This window comes from Ambystoma mexicanum, chromosome 6q (assembly GCF_040938575.1).
Source record: "Ambystoma mexicanum isolate Mex_15411 chromosome 6q, UKY_AmexF1_1, whole genome shotgun sequence".
NCBI lineage: Eukaryota > Metazoa > Chordata > Amphibia > Caudata > Ambystomatidae > Ambystoma > Ambystoma mexicanum.
The window spans coordinates 883,138,150-883,159,136 of NC_090937.1; the positions used below are offsets into that span (position 1 = coordinate 883,138,150).

Consider the following 20,987-nt stretch of genomic DNA (forward strand, 5'->3'; position numbering starts at 1 on the left):
CGGCTCAGGCACATTTCCTTTTTCGTTCCTCTGCCCCTTCTTGTTCACCTCTGTCAGCTGGGGTAAATTTAAACTCCAGGTAAGGTGAAGCGCCTTCCAGAGACCAGGCCGGTGAGTTGGCTTCTTGGTATTAGTCATGTTCATAGCTCCGGTCCTCTTCCTCATCCCATTACCCCATATATATGGGATTGGAAAACAGTTCTGAGCATAATACTTTGATAGGTATTATCAGTAAGATTTATAGGTGACTGGTGGGAGCTAGCACAAGAAGTCATAAAGGCATGAGACATGGAGGGGATATCCCTTAAAGGAAAAGGGGTGTGTGTGTCTTCATCTGATGATGCCATGCTATCCACCTGAGGGTTGCCTCGACCCATGTGGTCCTCCCTCATATAGCCGCCCCGAGGGTCAGGATCGGGTAGCTTCTGCCGTCCCCTGGCCACATGGTGAGAGGCTATCCCCGGGAAAGGAGTGATGACACCATCGGATTTGTCATACGTAGCAATCTATTGGTGGTTTCTCTAAATGGACAAGAGAGGGGAGACAACTTTCTGGCAGCCAAGTCAATCACTCAAGCAGCTAAATTGGAGGGTTTCATCATGGATGGACTAGAACTAACTCGTGCAGTTGCTCTGTACCACTGAAGTAATACATTTTGAGAGACACTTTGGAAATGTCTATGTATCAGCCTTATTTTCACCTTCTGTAGTTAGACTAGTATTACTGTAATCCTGACAGGTAACCAAGAGAGGGTTAGCTTGCTCTCATTTGTAGGTCCTTACTCTCTCCCTCTGCCCTATGTCAGTTATTAGAATGAGTCACTGCCGCAAAATTTGCCACAGCCCTGAGCAGGCCTTATAAACTGTCTGTATGGTGGGAGTAATGCTCTGGCAAGCAGGATGTGATGAAAATTATGTCAAGGGTCCAAAATCCACAAAGTGTCTAGCAAAAGGGTCTGGTACACATTGAAACCGATTCACAATCCTAGCAGTGCTTGGTAAAAACACTTCAAGAAGGAGCACATTAGTCATTAAAAAACTGTTGCACATAATATCAGATTCACTATCTGTAACAAAGCTTTAGCTGTTGAAAAGTGCCTTTCTTAAGTTTGATTTGACATTGATGTCGCTGCAGGCGTTTCTGTGGTTAGAGATGCCAGGGAGATGTGGACAGAAGATTTAGTTGGAACTTAAGGTTGGCTGCAACAATGACATTTTTAGCTTCCCTGTTAACATAATTGGACTCTGCAAAAGCTGCACATACTGCTTACAAAAAGTGTTTTTGATTCCTTCATTTCCCCAGCATGGGGTCTGGCATGTATTCACATGCTCATAAATATTCCCTGTCGTCAGGCTGGGAATCCTCGGTAAAAGAAAAAACAGTTTCACTTTAAAACTGTATTTCTCCTCTAAACTAATCACTGTCCTCTAGATCATACTGCCCCCATCCAATGACAGTCTCTCCCTAAGACCTGCCTCTTGCCCCCATCTTCAGATTATTCCACACGCTTCAGTGTTGGGAGTCCTTTAGTTGCTCTCTGAGCTATTTGTATGTTTTTTCCCAAGTTTTTTCATGGGAAAATTTTGTTTCCACCAGAGCCTGTGTGCTCTTTCTTTATCGGCCAGCAACAGGGATCCATTGTCAGTGAAGTTTTGCGCCTCTCGAGGGCAAAGATTTGTCCTAGTTTCTTGGGCCTACTTTGTGTCCTCCGACCATGACGGAGGAGAAAAAGGAGGGAAGGACCCTCTTCAGGCCCTGCACCAAAGTGTAGGCTACGGAACGTCTTCATGGAGGACAAACATATACAATGTCTTTACTGCCTGTACCTGGACCACATCAAGGTGGAGCGCGAGATATGCCTGAGCTTCTCGGAGAAGACAATGAAAGACAGGCATAGCAGGCTGACGGCATGGCTCAATACGAACAAGGCCTCTGCCCGTGCTCCGTGCAGCGTCATGCCTCGCCCAGGACAGGCCGGTCCAAAGAGCGGTCTTCCTCTGGGATGAGCTCAATCCTTTGAGGTCGCTGCATCCGTGGGGGTCCAAGATTAGGCCAAGGACTGCATGTCCGAGTCCACCGGGTTCGCCGCTTATGCGGGTCCCAGGTTGGATACGCTGCGATCACTATCGCCATCCGCCTCCGTAGCCAGCCTCCCATCGAGCTCCTCCTCAAGGAAGAAGTCATCCACCCCGGCCAAGTAATGCCAGAAATCAGAAAAGCCTAGGCCGGAGGAAGAGAAGAAGGGCGCACAGCCCAAGCAGACTCAACCAGCGCTGCCAAAGTCCTCGTCGACCACTTTGTCGCCGATCCATCGAGTGTGGCTCCTACAGCCCAAAGTGTATCCCTGCCTCCAAGGCGTGGCATGGCCGCCGAGGCAGCAGTGTAGGCTTCAGGCTCCCCCGAGGGGGTGGTGGGGGAGGCACCAGCCCAGTTCCCGGTTCAAAATCCTCAGGGAGGAAAAGGGGAAGGGGGGGGCCGAGGATGCCCCAAAACAGCTCTCCAAGGTTGGTTTCCAATCGATGGACATCTCATCCATGGACGACAATGACCAATAATACGTCCATATGGTCCACGGGAACGACGCCAGAAGTGCCGGGCCTAGCAATCCATTGTTCCCTTCGCAGCCAAGGGACATATCCATGGACATCCTGTCTACTCTCCACACCCTGGTTTCGGAGCGCCAGCAGAGGTTGCCCCCAGCAACGACAGTGGTGCTGCAGTAAGAAGAGAAAGAGTTATCAAACGCCTCCTCATCAGCCTCCTCCACCACGTCGGGCCCCGACTCCACCAGCGGACCCGGATATGCAAAGGGACACTGGTACGGACACTGCCATGGGAACCGACAAAGATGAGGACATTGTCCCGGCAGACAATGCATCACTGCACCTGAACGCCCCTCATAGGGTCTCTCCAGACAAGGTGGATCATTCCATTCAATGATCTCCAGGGCCTCTGAGCTTTTCCAGCTGGTGCCCGAGGAAACCAGGAAAGAGGGCTTCTTGCATCAGCAGCGACAGTCCAAAAGGAAGACTATCATGTTGGTGCCCTTTCTGGACATTTGGAAGGAAGGCCTAGCCCTCGCGAAGAACCCATGCATGGCTCCAACCAAGCCAGACGGGTTGCAGAAGAAATGTAGGGTGCCGGACTCCCCTCCCAAGTGCTTGAGGTCACAACTGTCACTGGCCTTGGTAGTGTCGGCTGCCGCAAGGAAACTTTCAGCTAAACTGGCTTCATCATCATCAGTTCACCCGGACAGCGAGGGGAAGAAGTTGGACGCCATGGGGAAGAGAGTCATTTACACTGCCACGGACAGGATCAAGGTGGCCAATGCTCTGGCTATCTTGGCCTGATACGACCAGGAGCTTTGGTACAAGCTGGGCCCGATCCTGGAATTCTTCCCCGATGACAAGAAGATTGAAGCGCTCGCCCTCTTTCAGGAAGGGGAGGTGGCGTCGGACCAGGCCATTATGGTGGTAGTCATGTTCTGACTCAAAAGGCAATTCTTTTAAATAGTCATCATTTAGCTTGGCCAATCCTTTGCAATACATAATTATAGTTGGTTATTTATAACCGCTTAATACAGAGAGGTTTCTAAGCGCGGGTATGAAACCTGTGTTGGTCTGCATCGTCTTGCTTCCAAGGCGAGTGCATTGCCCCTGAGCTATCCTCCCGAGACATTGCAGCGCTCCTTGTTGTGCGACGGTTCCAAAGTTCTAGGGAAAGGCTCATTTCTAGAAATGGGTAGGAGGCGGGAACATTAGGACAGTCAACTTGGTTTCCATTATATGGGAAAACCTGTGATAACGATTGGTGCAGGCACTTCAATTATTTTAGTCCATAATATGTCATTCTTTTTTGATGCAGAGTTAAAATATGCTAGTGAATTAATGTAACCTCTTTCAGATTGTTGTATTTATTTTCCTTTTATATAGCTCTTTTAACCAAAGCTCTTCACAATTGCAACAATAATTAAGAAGAAAATAAGCATTGATGGCTAAAACAAATCAATTCAGTGAAGTACAATTTAAGGCAGTTGACAATAGGTGTTGCTTTAAATGTTTCTTGAAAATAGGAGTCGCACACAAACTTAACAAACTAAATTACCTGTGTGTGAAATATACCGGTTAGCCTTTTCTTGATATGTCTGGCCTTGGAACTGTTCACTGCCTCCCACATCCCTAATTGCTACTAACTCTGAGGGCAATTTTTCCAGATCCAGTCCCATTCTGCTTTATACAGTCGGGCATCTTGATTGTATTGCACAGATTTGAAACCACTCCATTTCTTAGTAGGAATTTGGTGTTTTATTGCAGCCCCAGAGCATGGGTTGCACAATGACATTTTTAAGGAGGCAGAAAGAGCTGCTCTCCGGTGACCATGAGATTTTCCTCATAGCCTTGAAAATATTCTATTGACTAAATGAAGCTTTGTGATATTGCCAATGCAAAATGCTCTTACGTGTAACATTTACATTCTTCAAAATGCTTATGACCTAGCCGATGTTGCTTTTCTTGTTTATGCCAAAACACATCAGAGATACTTTTTGTCATTAATATGCTTTCTGACCCCTAGGTTTGGCTGAGTGGCAGTGCCCTACTGCTGGCATGTTTTTATGGATAAAGTTAAAGAGGATATCTGATACAGAGAATCTAATTATGGAAAAGGCCTTTAAGAAAGAGGTAATGTATATTTACAACAATAAAATAAGCATGTTGGCCCTCAAACGCATCATTTGTATTTGTATTTTGTATTTGTATCGTTTTATATAGCGCCTTAATCCAAGGCGCTTTACAGTTAACACGTAACACATCAAACATGGAACAGTAGATGCAAAACAGTAAACATGAATCAAACCATAAAATCAGTATTTAGAACAATTTGCACGTAAAACGGGAGAGGAGAGAATGGGGGTAGAAAAGGATCGAGAGGGAGAGAGTAATGAGTGAAGTGAGCAACAAAAGAGAGGAGATCATAGGAGAGAAGGGGACAGATAAAGATAAGAAGAAAACAGAGGATAATAGAAGGAGGGAGGGGATAGAGAGCGGGAAGGTATCAGGGAGGGGAGTGAAGAAGTTCTTTTAGTGAGGAGCGGTAAGAGGAATAGGTGTGGGAGGAGCGGATAGAGCGAGGTAGGGAGTTCCAGTGTAAGGGGGCAAGAAGCTGAAAGGAGCGGGAACGAGAAGAGGCACATGATGGTGGGGGAACAGAAAGTAAGAAGCGATCAGCTGAACGAAGGGAGTGAGAGGGGGTATAGAATGAGAGGAGAGAACAGAGGTAAGGAGGAGCAACGTCATGAAGAGATTTAAAGACAAGACAAAGAAAGTGAAATGTAATCTGGGAGTGGAAAGGAAGCCATCCTAGGTAAGAAAGTGAGTTGGAAATAGAGTCATGAGAAGAGAGTAGACGGAGAGTACGTATGGCAGAGTGATAAAGGGATTTGAGGGGGGCAAGATGGGAAGCTGGAAGACCGAAGAAGAGAGAAGAACAATAGAAAAGGCGAGAGAAGATGAGGGAGGAAATTAAGAGTTTGGTAGCATGGAAGGTGAGAGAGGGACGGACTATACGGATGTTGAAGAGATGATAGCCATATGCCAGAGCAGTGAGGGAGATATGATGAGAGAAGGAGAGGGAAGAGTCAAAGTATATGCCTAGATTACGAGCATGGTTGGAGATTGGAAGATTAGAAGGGGGAACATGGATGAGTGGAGGGGGAGATGGAGAGGGTAGGGAGTTGGAAGGAAAGAACAAGACTTCAGTCTTGTCAGTGTTAAGGGAGCATCATCATTAAGCATCATCCATTAATATTAAGAGTAGGTTGATTAATCGCAGAGGCAACCAGCTGCTGCGATTGTGTTCTTAATAGCAGTGAATTGTAATGTTATTAGCCTTTAAGGGATTTAGAAAAAATAGTTCTGTCTTTTAATACCGTATACATAGCAGCCCTGTTTGGTTTAGGAGGCAACAATATGTATGGGTAGCAGGAGATTCCAGATTGTTGGCACAAGGCAAGTCATATTGACTGCCTCTAAGCCAAACAAAATGCAGGCACTCACATGCTGCAATGATTACAAACATAAGAGTGATTTGACACAAAGTGCATCCCTATAATGGTATTACCATATTGTGCTAATAGACTTTTAAATGTTGTGCAGGGGCCATTATCATTTGGAACAATTGCCCTTCCCCAATGTGTGGACCTATACTTTGTCCCTTCGGGATGGGCAATTATCCCATGATAATGACCCCTCTCTCTCCATAATGATTACCTGACTCAACCTCATTTGAAATGTATTCGCTTTCATGTCACTAATCATTCTAAAATGTGATCTGTCATTTTATCAATTAGACTCACATGGTCCATTTTTTTTTTTAATATAACGTTTTATTGGTTTTTGAGAACACAAAACGTACAGCCCCGCACAGCGGAGTAAACAAAACTACCCATACCCGCCCACCAGCAACTCCCCGCCTTGATCACTTAAAAGCAAGCTTATAAACATATCACAGCAGTTTGTCTCATCCATGTTATATTCACCAATTCATTTGCAAGTCTCTGAATGGCGTAACTGCACATCCTTATAAGTTACTATTAGTGCGCTGCTTCCCAGCATTGCCATATTTTCTGCGCTTTCTCTGGGCACCCCCTAGCAGTATAGATTTTTTCCATAGCAATGCAACTGTCCACATCCGTGATCCATTGTTCAAAGCTCCGTGTTCTTTCGGAGCCCCAGAGCTGCGCTATATTCCTTTTAAGTATCGCTGTGGTGGTAGATAAGAGCGCTTTCTCATGCCTCGTAAGATCAATGTCCTCTTCTATCCCCAACAGTAAATGTTTGGCATTTACGAGTATCCTCTTTCCCATTACCCTTGACAGCTCATCACAACATCGTTGCCAGTATTGTTGGATATTGGCACACTCCCACAGAATATGATAGAAGGAGCCTTCCTCTCTCTTGCATCTCAAACAGTGTGGGTTCGAAGCCTTTCCCCATTTGAATAGTGCCACCCTATGTAGTATCTTCAATTGGATTAATCTGAGCCTGGAGGAAGTGGCCGTTTCCCTAGGGTACAGTAAAGCAGTCACCCAGTCCTCTGGAAGTATGTCACCCACCTCCCTCTCCCATTTGGCTTGCAGGATTGATAGCTCTTTCGTGGCAAAGGAGTTGATGGCACTGTACATAGTCGATGTGACTTTCTGTGTAAGCAGTTCTGGGAATATGTTGCGTTCTAGTGGGGAATAATCAGGTATGTCACTCAATTCAGGGAGGTGAGCCTGCAGCGCGTGTTTAAGCTGTATATAGTGGTATTGTTCATTAGGTGGAAGTTCGAAGGTGGCAGACAGATCTGCGAATGCTATTATCCCATTGTCCTGTACCACTTCACCAATTTTCGTAGGGCCCAACTGGCTCCCATTTAGGGAGTTTGTTCACCTCTGGGAGATGTCTATTGTTCCAGAGTGGTTGTGCTAAAGTACATTTTTTGTCCCAAACTAAGTATTTATGTATATCTGCCCAAACTAGGGTTACATGCGATGCCATGGATGGGACAGCCGATCGATCTTTTTTCCTGTATAGGAGGCTCATGATGTGTCTTTCCTGCGCGTCAGTATCCTGTAATATGTTATGCGGTAGAGTGGCATCCCCATGCAACTTGTCATTCACTATTGCCATTTGACTGGCCCAGTAATAAGTCTGTAGTCGAGGGAGCCCGATCCCACCCTCCCATATGGATCTTTGCAAAGTGGTAAGTGCCATTCTTGGGTGTCCCCCCTTCCATAACAACTTCCTAAGAATTTGATCTATCTTATGAAACTCACTGGGTGCTATCGGCAATGGTGCATTCTGTAGTACATAGAGAAAACGGGGAGAGCCATCATTTTGAAAAGCGCCGCGCGCCCCAGCAGTGTAAGCGGTAGGGACATCCAGTGGCGAACATCATCCTTGAACTTGGCTGTCACTGGGTGTAGATTTTCCCCACATAGTCTGTTAGTCTGTGTGTAATTTGTATACCGAGGTATCTGAATTGTTCCCTTTCAATGCGGTAGGGGCACACCTCTGGTATTGCCATATCTGTATGCTTCACCGGGAATAGTATGGACTTTGACCAGTTGACACGGACTCCACTGAACGCACCGTATCGTTCTAATAAAAGCGACACAATGGGACAGGAGACTCGCGGGTTCGCCAGATAGATCAACAGGTCATCCGCATATAAGGACACCCTGTCCTCCCACCCATCTGCCCACTTGAAGCCACTCCATGTTTGTGTGGATCTTAATAGGATTGCTAAGGGTTCAATTGCTAATGCAAAAATGAATGCCGATAGGGGGCAACCCTGTCTCGTGCCTTTACCTAACTGGAAGGGTTCAGAAGTGTACCCATTTACTTTTGTCACCGCTACTGGAAGATGGTATAGTAATTTGACCCAACTCATAAAGTAAGGGCCTATGCCCATTCGTCGCATAATTTCCCAAACCGCCTCCCAGTGCAGTTGAATGCCTTTTTAAAGTCTATGGATAGTAGGGCCAGGGGGTTTTGTATCTGAGGGGTTTTCTCTAATGCTGTGTGTAGTCTGTATATGTTTTGCCTAGTAGATCTTTGTGGCATAAACCCACACTGATCTGGATGCACGAGCGTGTGTATGACTTGTTGCAGCCGATTAGCTAGCACCTTTGCGAGTATTTTAGTCTCGCAATTTATAAGAGAGATATGTCTGTTGGAACTGCATATGTCAGGTGGCTTGTCTGCTTTTGGCAAAAATATTATTGTAGCTTTCCTGAGGTCTGGAGGGCGGCTACCCTGTGAACGCGAGTGTTGAAACAAGCGCAGGAGTTGGTGAGAAATTATGTTTGCCCCTATCTTTTTCCATAGTTCGACAGGAAAGCCAGTAGGGCCCGGGATTTCTCCTGACTGGAGGTCTGACATTGCACAGGTTATTTCTTCCTCTGTGATTTCTTGTTCTAATGTGACCACCTGTTGTTCATCCAAGATAGGAAGGGTAATTTCTTCTAATATTTCGGTCGGTAGCGGTGTGGTTGGTGCACTATACAATTCAGCATAATATCTAGCAAATCCCTCTGCTATATCCTGGTCCTCTACTAGTGGGTCTGAATTCCCCGTCGTTAGTTTCCTGACTTGAGTAAGACCCAAGTCCCTGCGCTCCAACCACGCCAGTATTTTCCCCGCCTTGTCTCCAGTTTCGTATATTTTCGCTCGCATTGCAGCATGCGCTTGTTTTGCGTTATCCAAAGCTATGTGTTGTAATTGATTTTGTGCTAGCTGCAGTGCTCGGTGTGTCTCTGGTAGGTCCCGAGACAGGTGAGCAGATTCTGCGGCCTATACCTTGGCTTGAGCTGCGCGTATCGCCTCAAGGTGCTTTTTCTTGTGTGCTGCAGTCCAGGCTATAATTTCACCCCTTAATACTGCTTTTAGTGCCTCCCATAGCGTTGTCGGGCTGTCTACAGAGTCTGTATTTATTTCAAGGTATGTTTCGGTAACCTTTTGTATATGTTCTACCAGTTCGGGAAACCCCAGGTAATAACCATTCAGTCTCCAACTAGGTGGCGGGAGTGCCCTGCTGGTCCTAATCGTTAGCATAAGTGGTGAGTGATCCGAAATACCCCTGGGGAGCAGGTGTGCCTAACACGCCTCATGTATGTCACATGTTGGTAAAAAGTAGTAATCCAGCCTGGATAGGGGACGCCTGTGCACCAGAGTGGTATGAATATTCTCTTATGTTGGGATGGAGAGACCTCCATGCATCTTGCAATCCTAGTGCATCTGTGAATGTGGCAAGTTTAGTGCGTATATCTGGATTTCTGGATCGTACATGTGTCCTATCTAATTCTATGTCCATGACCTTGTTAAAGTCTCCCCCAATTAACATAAGACCTTCAGTGTTGTCAACAATTAGAGGCGTAATATCGGTAGTCAGAGGGGTTAGTAGGTTGGGCGGTGCATATATGGCGATCATAGAAATAGTGCGTTCCCACAGGGTTCCCATCGTATATACATATCTGCCTCCCTGGTCTTGGGTGACCACGGTGGGACTGTAGGGAAGTGTTTTGTGTATCAGGATCAATACCCCACGTGATCCCATGGTGAATCCGGCATGGAAGGCTTGTCGGTAATTTGTGCTTCTGAACAATGTGCAGTTAGTGCCAGCCAGGTGCGTCTCTGTTAAAAAGGCCACATCCGGTGAATGGCGGTTCAATGCTTGTAAGACTAAACGTCTCTTAATACTATTTCCAAGCCCGTTAACATTCCATGTCATCACTCGGATGGCTCTGCTCTTATATACGTTGTTGCTTTGTGCCATGTGACTTGTGCATGTGTGATATCAGTGTATTGTACATCTAAGAGTATGCCATGATCCACCAGTCCGAGAAGGGATTGGACTATATCATGGGTCTGATGGTTCTTTGTCAAGACTCGCTTATTCTTGCATTCCATTCGGGTCATGTGCGAGGGAGTATTTGTTATGGGCCCTTTAAACATAATACACTTTTCAACGTAACAACTCTGAATCCCCCACCCCCACCCCCACCCTATACTCCACCCAACTTGAAGCATCTGTTGCCCAGTTCAACAACCAAACACCTTGTCAAAAGGACAGGTAACACCTTAAACAATAACCATAACCTTGATTTCTTTGCTTTTGCCTTGCCCAGTCTTTAACTGTCTTACTTGGTTGTACCGGTTCCAAGCCGACTGTTCGTAGTCACAGTCTAAGTTCTTGGGAGGTGGCCTCGGGTGGCCGCCGTCGTTATGTTGGTTTTGTGGTGTTATTATATGTAGCTCAAGATGGGAATGCCTCTCGGCGATGTCACGGTCATGATACCAATGAACCCGGATCTGTTGGCACTGGAAATGGAAAACAGGAGGCAAGGGAGCGCTGGGGTCCTAGTCGCAAATGGCCATGCTGCTTCTCAGGAGCTCACTGGAGACCGTTGTATTGCTTGAACACGCATATGAAGTACAGAATTAGGTTGTTTATAGGTGTCACACCTATTTTATTTCCAATATTTGGTTCCAGTTGCATTCTGGGAGGTAGTGGCCCTCAGCCCCATTCACAATGTTTGTTTACATCACTCTGGCCGATGCTCGGCGGGCTCTGCCGCCTGTTCCGGAGCTGCTGGTTCTACATCCGCCGGGGGCCTCTCTCGGGGGGGGCCCGGTCTGGACAGGGCCGGGGTCTACCTTCCTGTCTCCTTGGTCGCGCCGACCAGTCACCCTCAATGTGGGTCTCTGCCCATTTCCAGGCCTCCTGAGGGTCAGTGAAGTGTGTGGTCGTCCCTTTGTGATAAATCTTAAGCTGAGCTGGGAATAGCAATCCGAACTTGACTTTCATGAAGGAGAGCTGCCGCTTCAGTGGTTCAAATGATTGTCTCGCGCGTTGCACTTCTCTCGTGTAGTCAGGAAAGAAGGCTATCCGGGAGCCGTTATAAGTGACTGTTCCCTTTGCACGGGCCATCTGGAGCAGCGCGTCCCTGTCGCGGTAATTGAGGAGCTTAGCAATGACAGTTCTGGGTGGCATTCCTGGAATAGGCTTGCCAGAGGGTATCCTGTGGGCACGTTCTACTGAAAAGAATTTTGAAAAGGAATGTGGGTCGTAGATGTCCGCTAGCCACTGCTCCAGAAACAATTCCATGCTCGGTCCCTCTGTCCCCTCTGGGATTCCGAGGATACGGACGTTGTTGCGGCGAGACCTACCCTCTCCCTCATCCACTCTGGTCTCCAGGGTCTTCAGCCGGCGCAGTGCCTGTGACAGTTGTAGATTGATATTCTCCAGCATGGGGTCTGGCATGGATTCCCATGCTCATGAATATTCCCCGTCGTCAGGCTGGGAATCCTCGGTAAAGAAAAAAAAAACAGTATCCGTTTAATTTCTGATCTGTCTTTCGTAGTAATAACCAATCACTGGTCTCTGCGTCATACTGACCATAGCCAATGACTGCCCTCTACCTAAGCACCGCCTCTGGCAGCCATCTTCAGATTTTTACCGCACGTTCATGTGTTGGGATCCTCGTGCTATTGCTCTCGAGCGTTAGTGCTATTTTTTCACGTTTTTTCTCAAAAACTTCGTTTTTTTCGGTCAAAAGAGCCTCAAGCTCCACCGACTCTCCATCCGATCAACGGGGACCCGTGTCGGATTCGTCTGCGCCCCTCAAGGGTGAAGATTTCGTCGAGCTACGCTTTTGGAGGACTCCAGAAGTTTCTCAGGCCCGGACATGGCCCAGGAGAAGGGAAGCTCGACGCCCGGAAAGCTGTTCAGGGTCTGCCCTGGATGCCAGCTGCAGAACGTCTTTAAGGAGGACGAACACTCCTTTTGTCTCTACTGCTTACATGAGGACAAGACGCACGTGGAGAAGGACTGTGCGTTTTGCGGCAATATGTCGGAGCGGACCATGAAGGACCGCCATCAACGTCCCGCCAACTGGCTGGAAGGGAAGAGCCCGTCAGGCGAGAAGAAGAGGAAGAAATCCGAGCGGTCTTCTAAGACCTTTGAGGACGCCCCGGCGACGGGGGTCCAACACAAGGCCAAGCACCGCGAGTCCGCTGGCACCGGGAGCGCCAAACGGTCGGGCTCTACGGGCGCCAGGCAGGGCGCACCCTCTCCGGCACCTTCAGCCACGAGCCAACGCTCTGGGTCGGGTAAGAGGAAGGGCGAGCACCCGGCGAAGCTCCCGGAGAGGCCCCGGTCGAGCTCGAAGGCCCCATCGGAGGGGGAGCGAGGCAGTGTCCCCCCCCCCTCAAGGATAAGGCGGTGAGCGCACCTAAGGTGGTGAAGGCCTTAATCCATCCGGCCAAGCCCTCTATCGAAACTGTCGCGGCGGCCCTGGCTCAGCCTGTGGAGGCTACACCAGTGGTGGCGACCTCGGGGCTCAGAGTCTCCCTGCCACCTCGGAGGGAGTCCTCTTTTGTACCCATCGATAGGACCCCCGTGAAATCCCCGACGGGGAAGAAAAAGGGGGGGCAGGGCGTCATCGTAGATTCGGCTTCAACCTCGGAGGAAGAGCTGATCGAGGTCTTAAGCCACGGCCTTGGTGTGGAAGAAGACCGGCCCGTCGGGATGGATCCCGACGCAGGTGACAACGACATCGTCGAGGGTGCCGACGGGGCCCCTGATCGCCCGTCGGATTCCCCTCTGCCAGCGCCGCAAGACAACTCGGCGGCCATTTTGTTGGCTATAAAGTCCTTATGCTCAGAGATAAGGACGAGACTGCCGTTGCCGATGGAGGAACCTCTCCCGTCGGGGGATCCTGAACCGGGACCTTCTGGTGTTCCCCCGCCCAAGAAAAGAAGGATTCACCCTCCACCTCCTTTTCAGCCATCGCGCCCCGTCCAGCCCTCCTCCCCGTCCACCCGAGGGGATGATACGGGGACTGACACGGCAGCGACGGGTACGGACGACGAGGTATACGACGAGGATCTACCGTCGTCACCTCCCACCAGGGCTTCTCCGCCCGACGAGATTGGATCGTTCCACTCCATGATCGCCAGGGCATCCGAGCTTTTCCAACTCTGCCCTGAGGAGAAGAAAAAGGAAGGATTCCTTTATCAACGGCGCGAGGCCAAGAGGAAGACGGTCCTCGCGGTGCCTCTACTGGACGACATTTGGGATGAGGGCCTCGCCCTCCTCAAGAACCCTTCCACGACGCCAGCTAGAAGAGACCGGTACGAGAAGAAGTACCGGGTCCCGGACGCGGCCCCCCTGTGCCTCCGAGCGCAGCCTACCCCGGACTCCGTCGTCTCCGCGGCGGCCAGGAAGAAAGCGGGGGGGGGTGCGGCCTCCACATCGACTTCCCCACCGGACGGCGAGGGAAAGAAATTGGACGCTATGGGACGCAGGGTCATCTCGTCTGCAGCGACGACGATTAAAGCGGCCAACGCCTTGGCTATCGTGGCCCGCTACGACAGGGAGCTATGGTACAAACTGGCTCCCCTGCTGGACTTCCTACCGGACGACAAGAGGGCGGATGCCCTGGAGATCCTACAGGAAGGTGAGGTGGCGTCGGACCACGCCATCACTATTGCGACGGACATCGCCGACACTGGGTTTCGCCAGTTGGGCAACGGCGTGTGCCTTAGGCGGCGTGGATGGCTCAAGGCTACGGACTTCCGTCAAGACGTACAGACCAGAGTCCTGGACATGCCGTTCGATGGGAACAACCTGTTTGGGAAAACAGTGGACGATTCCCTTCAGGCCATTAAAGCGGACACGGAGACGGCCCGGGCCCTGGGGGTTCTGCAGCAACGACGGACGCCCTTTCGGAGCAGCGGAGGCAAGGGCGCCTCCAAAGGTTCCGGCGGCGGTTTCTCCACCTACCGTCAAGCGGCCCGCTCGTCGTCTCAGGAAGCCTACAGAGGACGAGGCAAGTCTGGCGGACCCCGCCGTCGTCGCCAAGGAGGTCAAGGCGGCAAAGCCTCGTCGAAACAGGATTGAACCGGCCGTGGGGTCGGGCCCCCACTGAAGCACCCCGGTGGGAGGCCGGCTGGCGAGCTTCGTCAGCGTGTGGGAGTCCATCTCCACCGACCGTTGGGTGCTGGATGCCTTAGCCCGGGGCCACGCGCTCGAATTTCAAAGAAGGGGCCCGCGCGTCCCCCCCGTGGCCAGGAAAGAGCTTCACGTCCCTCAGCTTCTCCTGGAGGTAAGGGCGATGCTCAGGAAGGGCGCCATCGAACTCGTCCCAAAGAGGCTTCGGGGCTCCGGAGTTTACTCGAGATACTTCCTCGTGAAGAAGAAGACGGGAGGATGGCGCCCCATCCTAGACCTGCGACGTCTGAACAAGTTCATCAAGGCGCAGAAGTTCCAGATGGTCACCCTCCAGCACGTCCTGGGTCAGCTGGAGGAAGGAGACTTCCTGTCGTCGTTGGATTTGGAGGATGCCTACTTCCATATTCCCATCCTAAAGGGGCACCGAAAATTCCTCAGGTTTGTGGTCCAAGGGTGTCACTACCAGTTCAAAGCCCTCCCCTTCGGACTACGGTCGGCACCCAGGGTATTCACCAAGTGCCTTGCACCGGTGGCGGCGCAGCTGCGCCGCGAGGGGATCCACGTCTACCCCTACCTGGACGACTGGCTCATCCGAGCCAAGACGAGGGAGCTCGCCGTGGAGCACACGGCAAGGACCGTCCAACTTCTCACGGACCTGGGATTCTCCGTGAACTACGCCAAGTCCCACCTGGTACCTGCGCAAAACGCACTGTTTCTGGGAGCGAAGCTCGACACAGTGTCCCTTCTGGCCTCCCCGTCGGAGGAAAGGACCAGGTCCATCCTGGGCAAGGTACAGCGGATGTTGGTTTCCGACGCGGCCAAGGTGAGGTCCATCAAGTCCCTCCTCGGAATGATGTCTTCTTGCATATACCTCATTCCCATGTGCAGGCTCCGGATGCGCCCGTTGCAGGAGTTCCTGGACGCGCGCTGGATCCAAACGACGGGCGGCTTCGAGGAGAGGATCACAGCGGTCCGGTGGTGGGGCACCCACGCGCATCTGACGGCGGGAATGGACTTCCAGACCCCAGACCACCAGGAGACAGTGACGACGGATGCCTCCCTGGAAGGGTGGGGAGCGCACACCGAAAATCTGCACGCGAGAGGCCTTTGGCTCCCGACGGAGAAGTCCCTCCATATCAACGTCCTGGAGCTCCGTGCAATGTTCTGGGCCCTCAGGTCCTTCCTTCCGTCCCTCAAGGGCAAGGTGGTGAGGATCTTCACCGACAACACCACCACCATGTTTTACATCAGGAAACAGGGCGGAACCAGGTCCCCAGCACTGTCCAAGGAGGCGCAGGACCTGTGGCATTGGGCCGTCGCCCAAAGGATGTTTCTGGTGCCGTTTCATCTGGCAGGGATAAAAAACACCATCGCCGACTCACTCAGCAGGGAGCTGCGCTCGTGCCACGAGTGGGAACTACGGCAGGATCTAGTGGATCGCCTCTTCTGACGGTGGGGCACACCCCAGATCGACCTGTTCGCGACGGTGACGAACTCCAAGTGCCGGAGGTTCGCCAGCAGGTTTCTCCAGGCGAGGAGCATGGGCGATGCTTTCTCGTTCCCCTGGGAGGGCATGTTCCTCTACGCGTTCCCTCCTTTGCCACTGCTAATCCGGCTCGTCAACCAGCTCAAGAGGTCACAGTGCAGGATGATCCTCGTCGCACCTGCGTGGCCGAGGCAGATATGGTTCCCGGACCTTCTGGACTTGTCAGCGTCCCCGCCAATCAAGCTGCCGGTGGACGCGGATCTACTCTCCAGGGAAGGAGGCGCCATCCTCCACCACGACCCGAAAGGGAGGTTCTTGCAAAGGCCAGGGCGTCCTCGACTCCTAAATGCTACGGACACAAATGGAAGAGGTTCTCTGTCTGGTGCCACGCACAGAAGATTAACCCTCTACGGATTACGGCTCCCCAGGTACTGCCGTACCTGCTGACGCTGGCCAAAGCTGGACTGGCACACGCGTCCATCAAGATTCATCTTGCTGCGATCTCCCGATACACCAGAACCACGGGGCGGACGTCCTTGTGGTCTCATCGTCTGGTGAAAGAGTTTATGAAGGGACTGTTCAGATCGTTCCCGCCGGTGAAGGCTCCGGCCCCGGCGTGGGAGCTCAACGTGGTGCTGACCAAGGTCATGGGACCTCCGTTCGAGCCTCTGCACTCGGCCCCGTTGAAGTTTCTGTCGTGGAAAACAGCGTTTCTTGTGGCCATCACCTCCGCACGACGGGTGGGAGAGATCCAGGCCCTTTCCTGCAAGGCCCCGTACTTGACTTTTCACGACACGAGGGTAGTGCTCACGACGCACCCCTCCTTCATGCCCAAGGTACCGTCGGACTTCCATCTCAACGAACCCTTGGTGTTGCCTGTGTTCTTCCCGTCGCCGGCTGAGAGGACTTTGCACTCGCTGGATGTGGCTAGAGCGCTGAAGTTCTACGTGGACCGCACAAAGTGTTTTCGGAAGACGTCACAACTCTTTGTGAACTTCGGACCTGTCAATCAGGGGAAGGCTCTCTCGAAGGCTTCCATTTCCAGATGGCTCTCCGGCTGTATCATGTACTGTCATCGGTTGGCAAACCGACCGCTGCCTGGCCGTCCGAGAGCCCATTCCACCAGAGCGATCGCAGCTACCACGGCGTTCCTTTCTGGTGTGCCCCTGCTGGACATATGTAGGGCTGCTACGTGGAGGTCGACGCACACCTTCACGAAATTCTACTGCGTCGATCGGGATTCCAGGGAGGAGTCCAGGGTCGGCCAAGCAGTGCTGCGCAACCTGTTCGCCTGAGGTGAGCCTGGTGAGGAGGTAAGATGCTTAATGTTGAGTTTGATGTAATGCTTAATGTTGAGCCTTTGCCACCTCCTGTGGTTGTGCATGTGTGTACTGCTATGTATTCTTTATTCATGAGCATGTGAATCCATGCCAGACCCCATGCTGGAGAAGGAACAAGTTACTTACCTGTAACTGTTGTTCTCCAGCATGGGTCTGGCATGGATTCACATGCGAACCCTCCCGCCTACCCCTCTGCGGCTCTTCACTTGGTCATACTGCCACTTCACGTGCTTCCAAATCTGAAGATGGCTGCCAGAGGTGCTTAGGTAGAGGGCAGTCATTGGCTGTGGTCAGTATGACGCAGAGACCAGTGATTGGTTATTACTACGAAAGACAGATCAGAAACGAAACTGATACTGGTTTTTTTTTCTTTACCGAGGATTCCCAGCCTGACGACGGGGAATATTCATGAGCATGTGAATCCATGCCAGACCCATGCTGGAGAACAACAGTTACAGGTAAGTAACTTGTTCCTTACCGATGTTGTCCTCCGTACCTGAGATGCGCTGCTCCGCTTCCCCCATTCGAGAGGTGAGTTTTTGCAAGTCATGGCGGAGGAAGGACACATCCGCTGCCATACTATCCATCTTCGTTTCCATAGAGGTGCGGGAGTTCGCGATGGCTGCCATTACATCTTTCAGTGAGAGGGTATCCCCGTCTTCCAGAGGATCTGACTGCGGTGTTTGATCCGTCGGCTGAGATGTGGTGGCGAAAGCATATTGGTCCATTCTGCTTTGTATGCTTGATTTCCGTGGTTTGTCTTTCCCCATTCTGCAGCGCGGTAGTTAGTAGTGTGATGTATAGGATCTCGTTTTATGGAGCACCTTGATTAACTTTATGGGTAGTGCTATACTGGTTACACTGTGCCGTTGCGTCTCCCCAAGGGTCCTCCTATGAGCCGCTTCGGGCAGTGTCTGATAGAGCTAGTTCTTGGACCAGGGCTTTCCAGATGCTGCTTGGCCGCCTCTCCCCAGTGACATTGACTGGCTGATGAGACACCACTGTTGAGCGGGTGCCTTTGCCCGCACTCCTTGGTTGGGGCGAGGTGGGCTCGTACCTACGTGCCCTCTGGTGGGCCGTTTACTGAAGAGGTGTCAAATGTCCTCATGGGAAGTGGGGATCACACTGTACAGCGTGCCTTTTTTACCTAAAAGGCCCCCAGTCTGTTGCCGGCTTTGAGTGCACCCTATGTCGCCCTGCGCAGTCCGCGGGTTGCAGGGATTATGTACCGCGAGGACAAGGCTGACCGCGGGCTGCACAGTTCGTTTGATTCGCAGGGGGAGAGGGGGGCCCCCACACCTCAACCTGGGACTCCCGCTCCTTCCTCAGAGCGGAGTCTCGATATCGCTGCCAGTCCCTCGGCGGGCCGCTACTCCAGCGAAGCAGAAGTGGTGAGGGGGGACAGGGGAGGATCGGATGGGGTGTCTCACAGTCCGTGGGATCCGTGGGATTGCGCACTTCAGCGGGCGGAAGGGGGGGGTCTGCCCACTCCCTCCGGCGCAGCAGTCCTTCTTACCTTCTTTCTGGGCAGCTCACGCCTCGCTGCACCCTCCGCTCCAAGTCACTGTAGGCTACAGCGTTAGCCGATGCCTCGCCGTCACTCTCGCCGCTTCTCACGATTCCTCTCCTGCCCTGCCCTCCGCACACGGTGTGAACTCCTCCGGTGCTGGATGTATCAGTGAGGTTGGGAGCACCGCCACTCTCCCAGTCCTCCGAGGGCTCCTCAGTGTCTTCGTTAGATCGCGGCGGTCATCTTGGTGTTGTGACTACGCACCCGATCGGGGTTCGTAGTCGGTGAATATCTCGTCGATGGACTGATTTCCTGCCTTCTAACTTCGCATGCCTATGCCACAGCTTGTCCTCTTCGCCACCGATGACTTTTTAAGCGAAACACATTTCACTGAGAGGATGTAGGAACAGGATTTCTTCGGCGGCCCCTGGAGCTCCACGGACTCACGTCCTGCCTGCTCGCATGCTGGCCACGCCCCTCCACATGGTCCATTTTAGATCTAAGTTATAAGGTGCTACCTGCTCAGAGATGCTCTTGACGATCAACATGACCTCTGATGGATACGTGGGAATATAATTGGAGAGGCAGGCATTAGTCATCACGCTAGGAACACACTGCAAAACAGATCTAGGCAAACTGGATAATTTCTGATTTATGTCATCAATATTTTCCTTGAAGGAAGGCAAATGGGCAGTCAGTGAGTGCATGGGAACCTGCAAGTGGGGAAGAACATTCCATTGGGGATCAAAGTTCCTGGTAAATGTGGAAAAACTAAAATTTCGAATAGGAGCAGAAGTTCATCATGAAGGAATGTCCTTTTCTTCCAGAGCATGATGTTGCAGGCAGGGCTTTATATCTTCAAGGTATTTAGTGTTGTGCCTGCAGTGCTCAATGCTGCCACTTCAGGTTCAAACAAGAGGTTCGTTTTGGTGGAAGGTTTGAGTCTCTTTTTGTATGACGGCCAGTGTGTTGAAAGCTTTTTTAAATGTATTACATAAGTTCTTCAAATGGGAGTTGGAGCATGCAGTGGTTAATAGAAGGTTAATGAAAGAGGCAGAGAAAGAGGCAGGTGACACTCACTTCATAGGTCTCACCTCTATGTAACCTTGCTTCAAATTTTAGAAATAGACATAATTCAGATGATTAGAAATTCTTGATGACATTGAAGATACAGTCTGTACAGCATGCTGTTATACTTAAATGCTATTACAATGGAAATGAAATCCTTCTAAATTACTCGAGAATTATAGCTGCTAAAGCAATGAATCGCATCATTAATATTACAAGTAGGACTGATCTAAATTGAACCTTTTCTCTTTTAAATGTGACAGAATTAACATCAGTCAGCTAGAACCTGCAACATTATAAGCTTAAACTATGAACTTTGATCGATCTGGGATGTCCTGAAAAATGTACGCCTTCCCTCATAAAGTAAGAATGTGAAGTCCTCTGACCTATAACCTCAATGCATGTGAGATCAGCAGTTGCTGTTTACTTTTATAGTTAACGTGCCTACCTCTCCAACTCAAAAATAACATGAAAATACTAACTTTCTAGCTAAAATCAGTGCAAAACAGTCTTACATTTCTAAGCACAGTTCCAGAAAACTATTAAGTTTACAAATTGTAATTGCATTTTCAGAAACCGATGCCTTGGTCTATTAATCCATGGCCTTGGAAAGCATTAGAAACACAGAACACACATCAGGTGTTGCCACCAGATAGCCCTATGCTGCACTCCTCTTGGGACACAGTCCCATGTGTATTTATAACCAATAGTGAAGAGGGGTTGCCAGAAAGAATGGAAATCACAGCCCACTTTGGTATATTTCGTCTTCTTAGTTATACAGAGAAGATAAACTTATAAGCATATACTATTTTTTCTTGTTCATTAGATGCACAATGTGTGCAACAAACAAAAAGTGATGTCCACCTGCCCTAGTACAATCAAGAGCCACCAAGACCATACCCAATGTGGGTAGACAGCACATATATTTGTGTAGCAGAGGTAAAAAGTAAACAATAAAAATCAATCACACTGTGAAATCTCAGTGTATACAAAATGAATCAGTATAGATGCTACATACAATTGAATACAGATTCAAAGATCAGAGCTGTATTTTCGCACACTCCAATAACATATTCAATTAAGATTG

General features: G+C 50.4%; 1 protein-coding gene across 4 annotated transcripts in view; it reads left to right on the forward strand.

Moving 5' to 3' along the window:
* AADAT (aminoadipate aminotransferase) overlaps nucleotides 1-20,987 on the forward strand; it is a 1,031,752-nt gene that overhangs the window by 893,418 nt on the left and 117,347 nt on the right. For all 4 annotated transcript variants that reach the window (XM_069631415.1, XM_069631412.1, XM_069631413.1 and 1 more), the window contains exon 12: nucleotides 4,573-4,679. In XM_069631415.1, coding sequence (XP_069487516.1) covers nucleotides 4,573-4,679 — 107 coding nt within the window. The remainder of the gene's footprint in view (nucleotides 1-4,572; nucleotides 4,680-20,987) is intronic.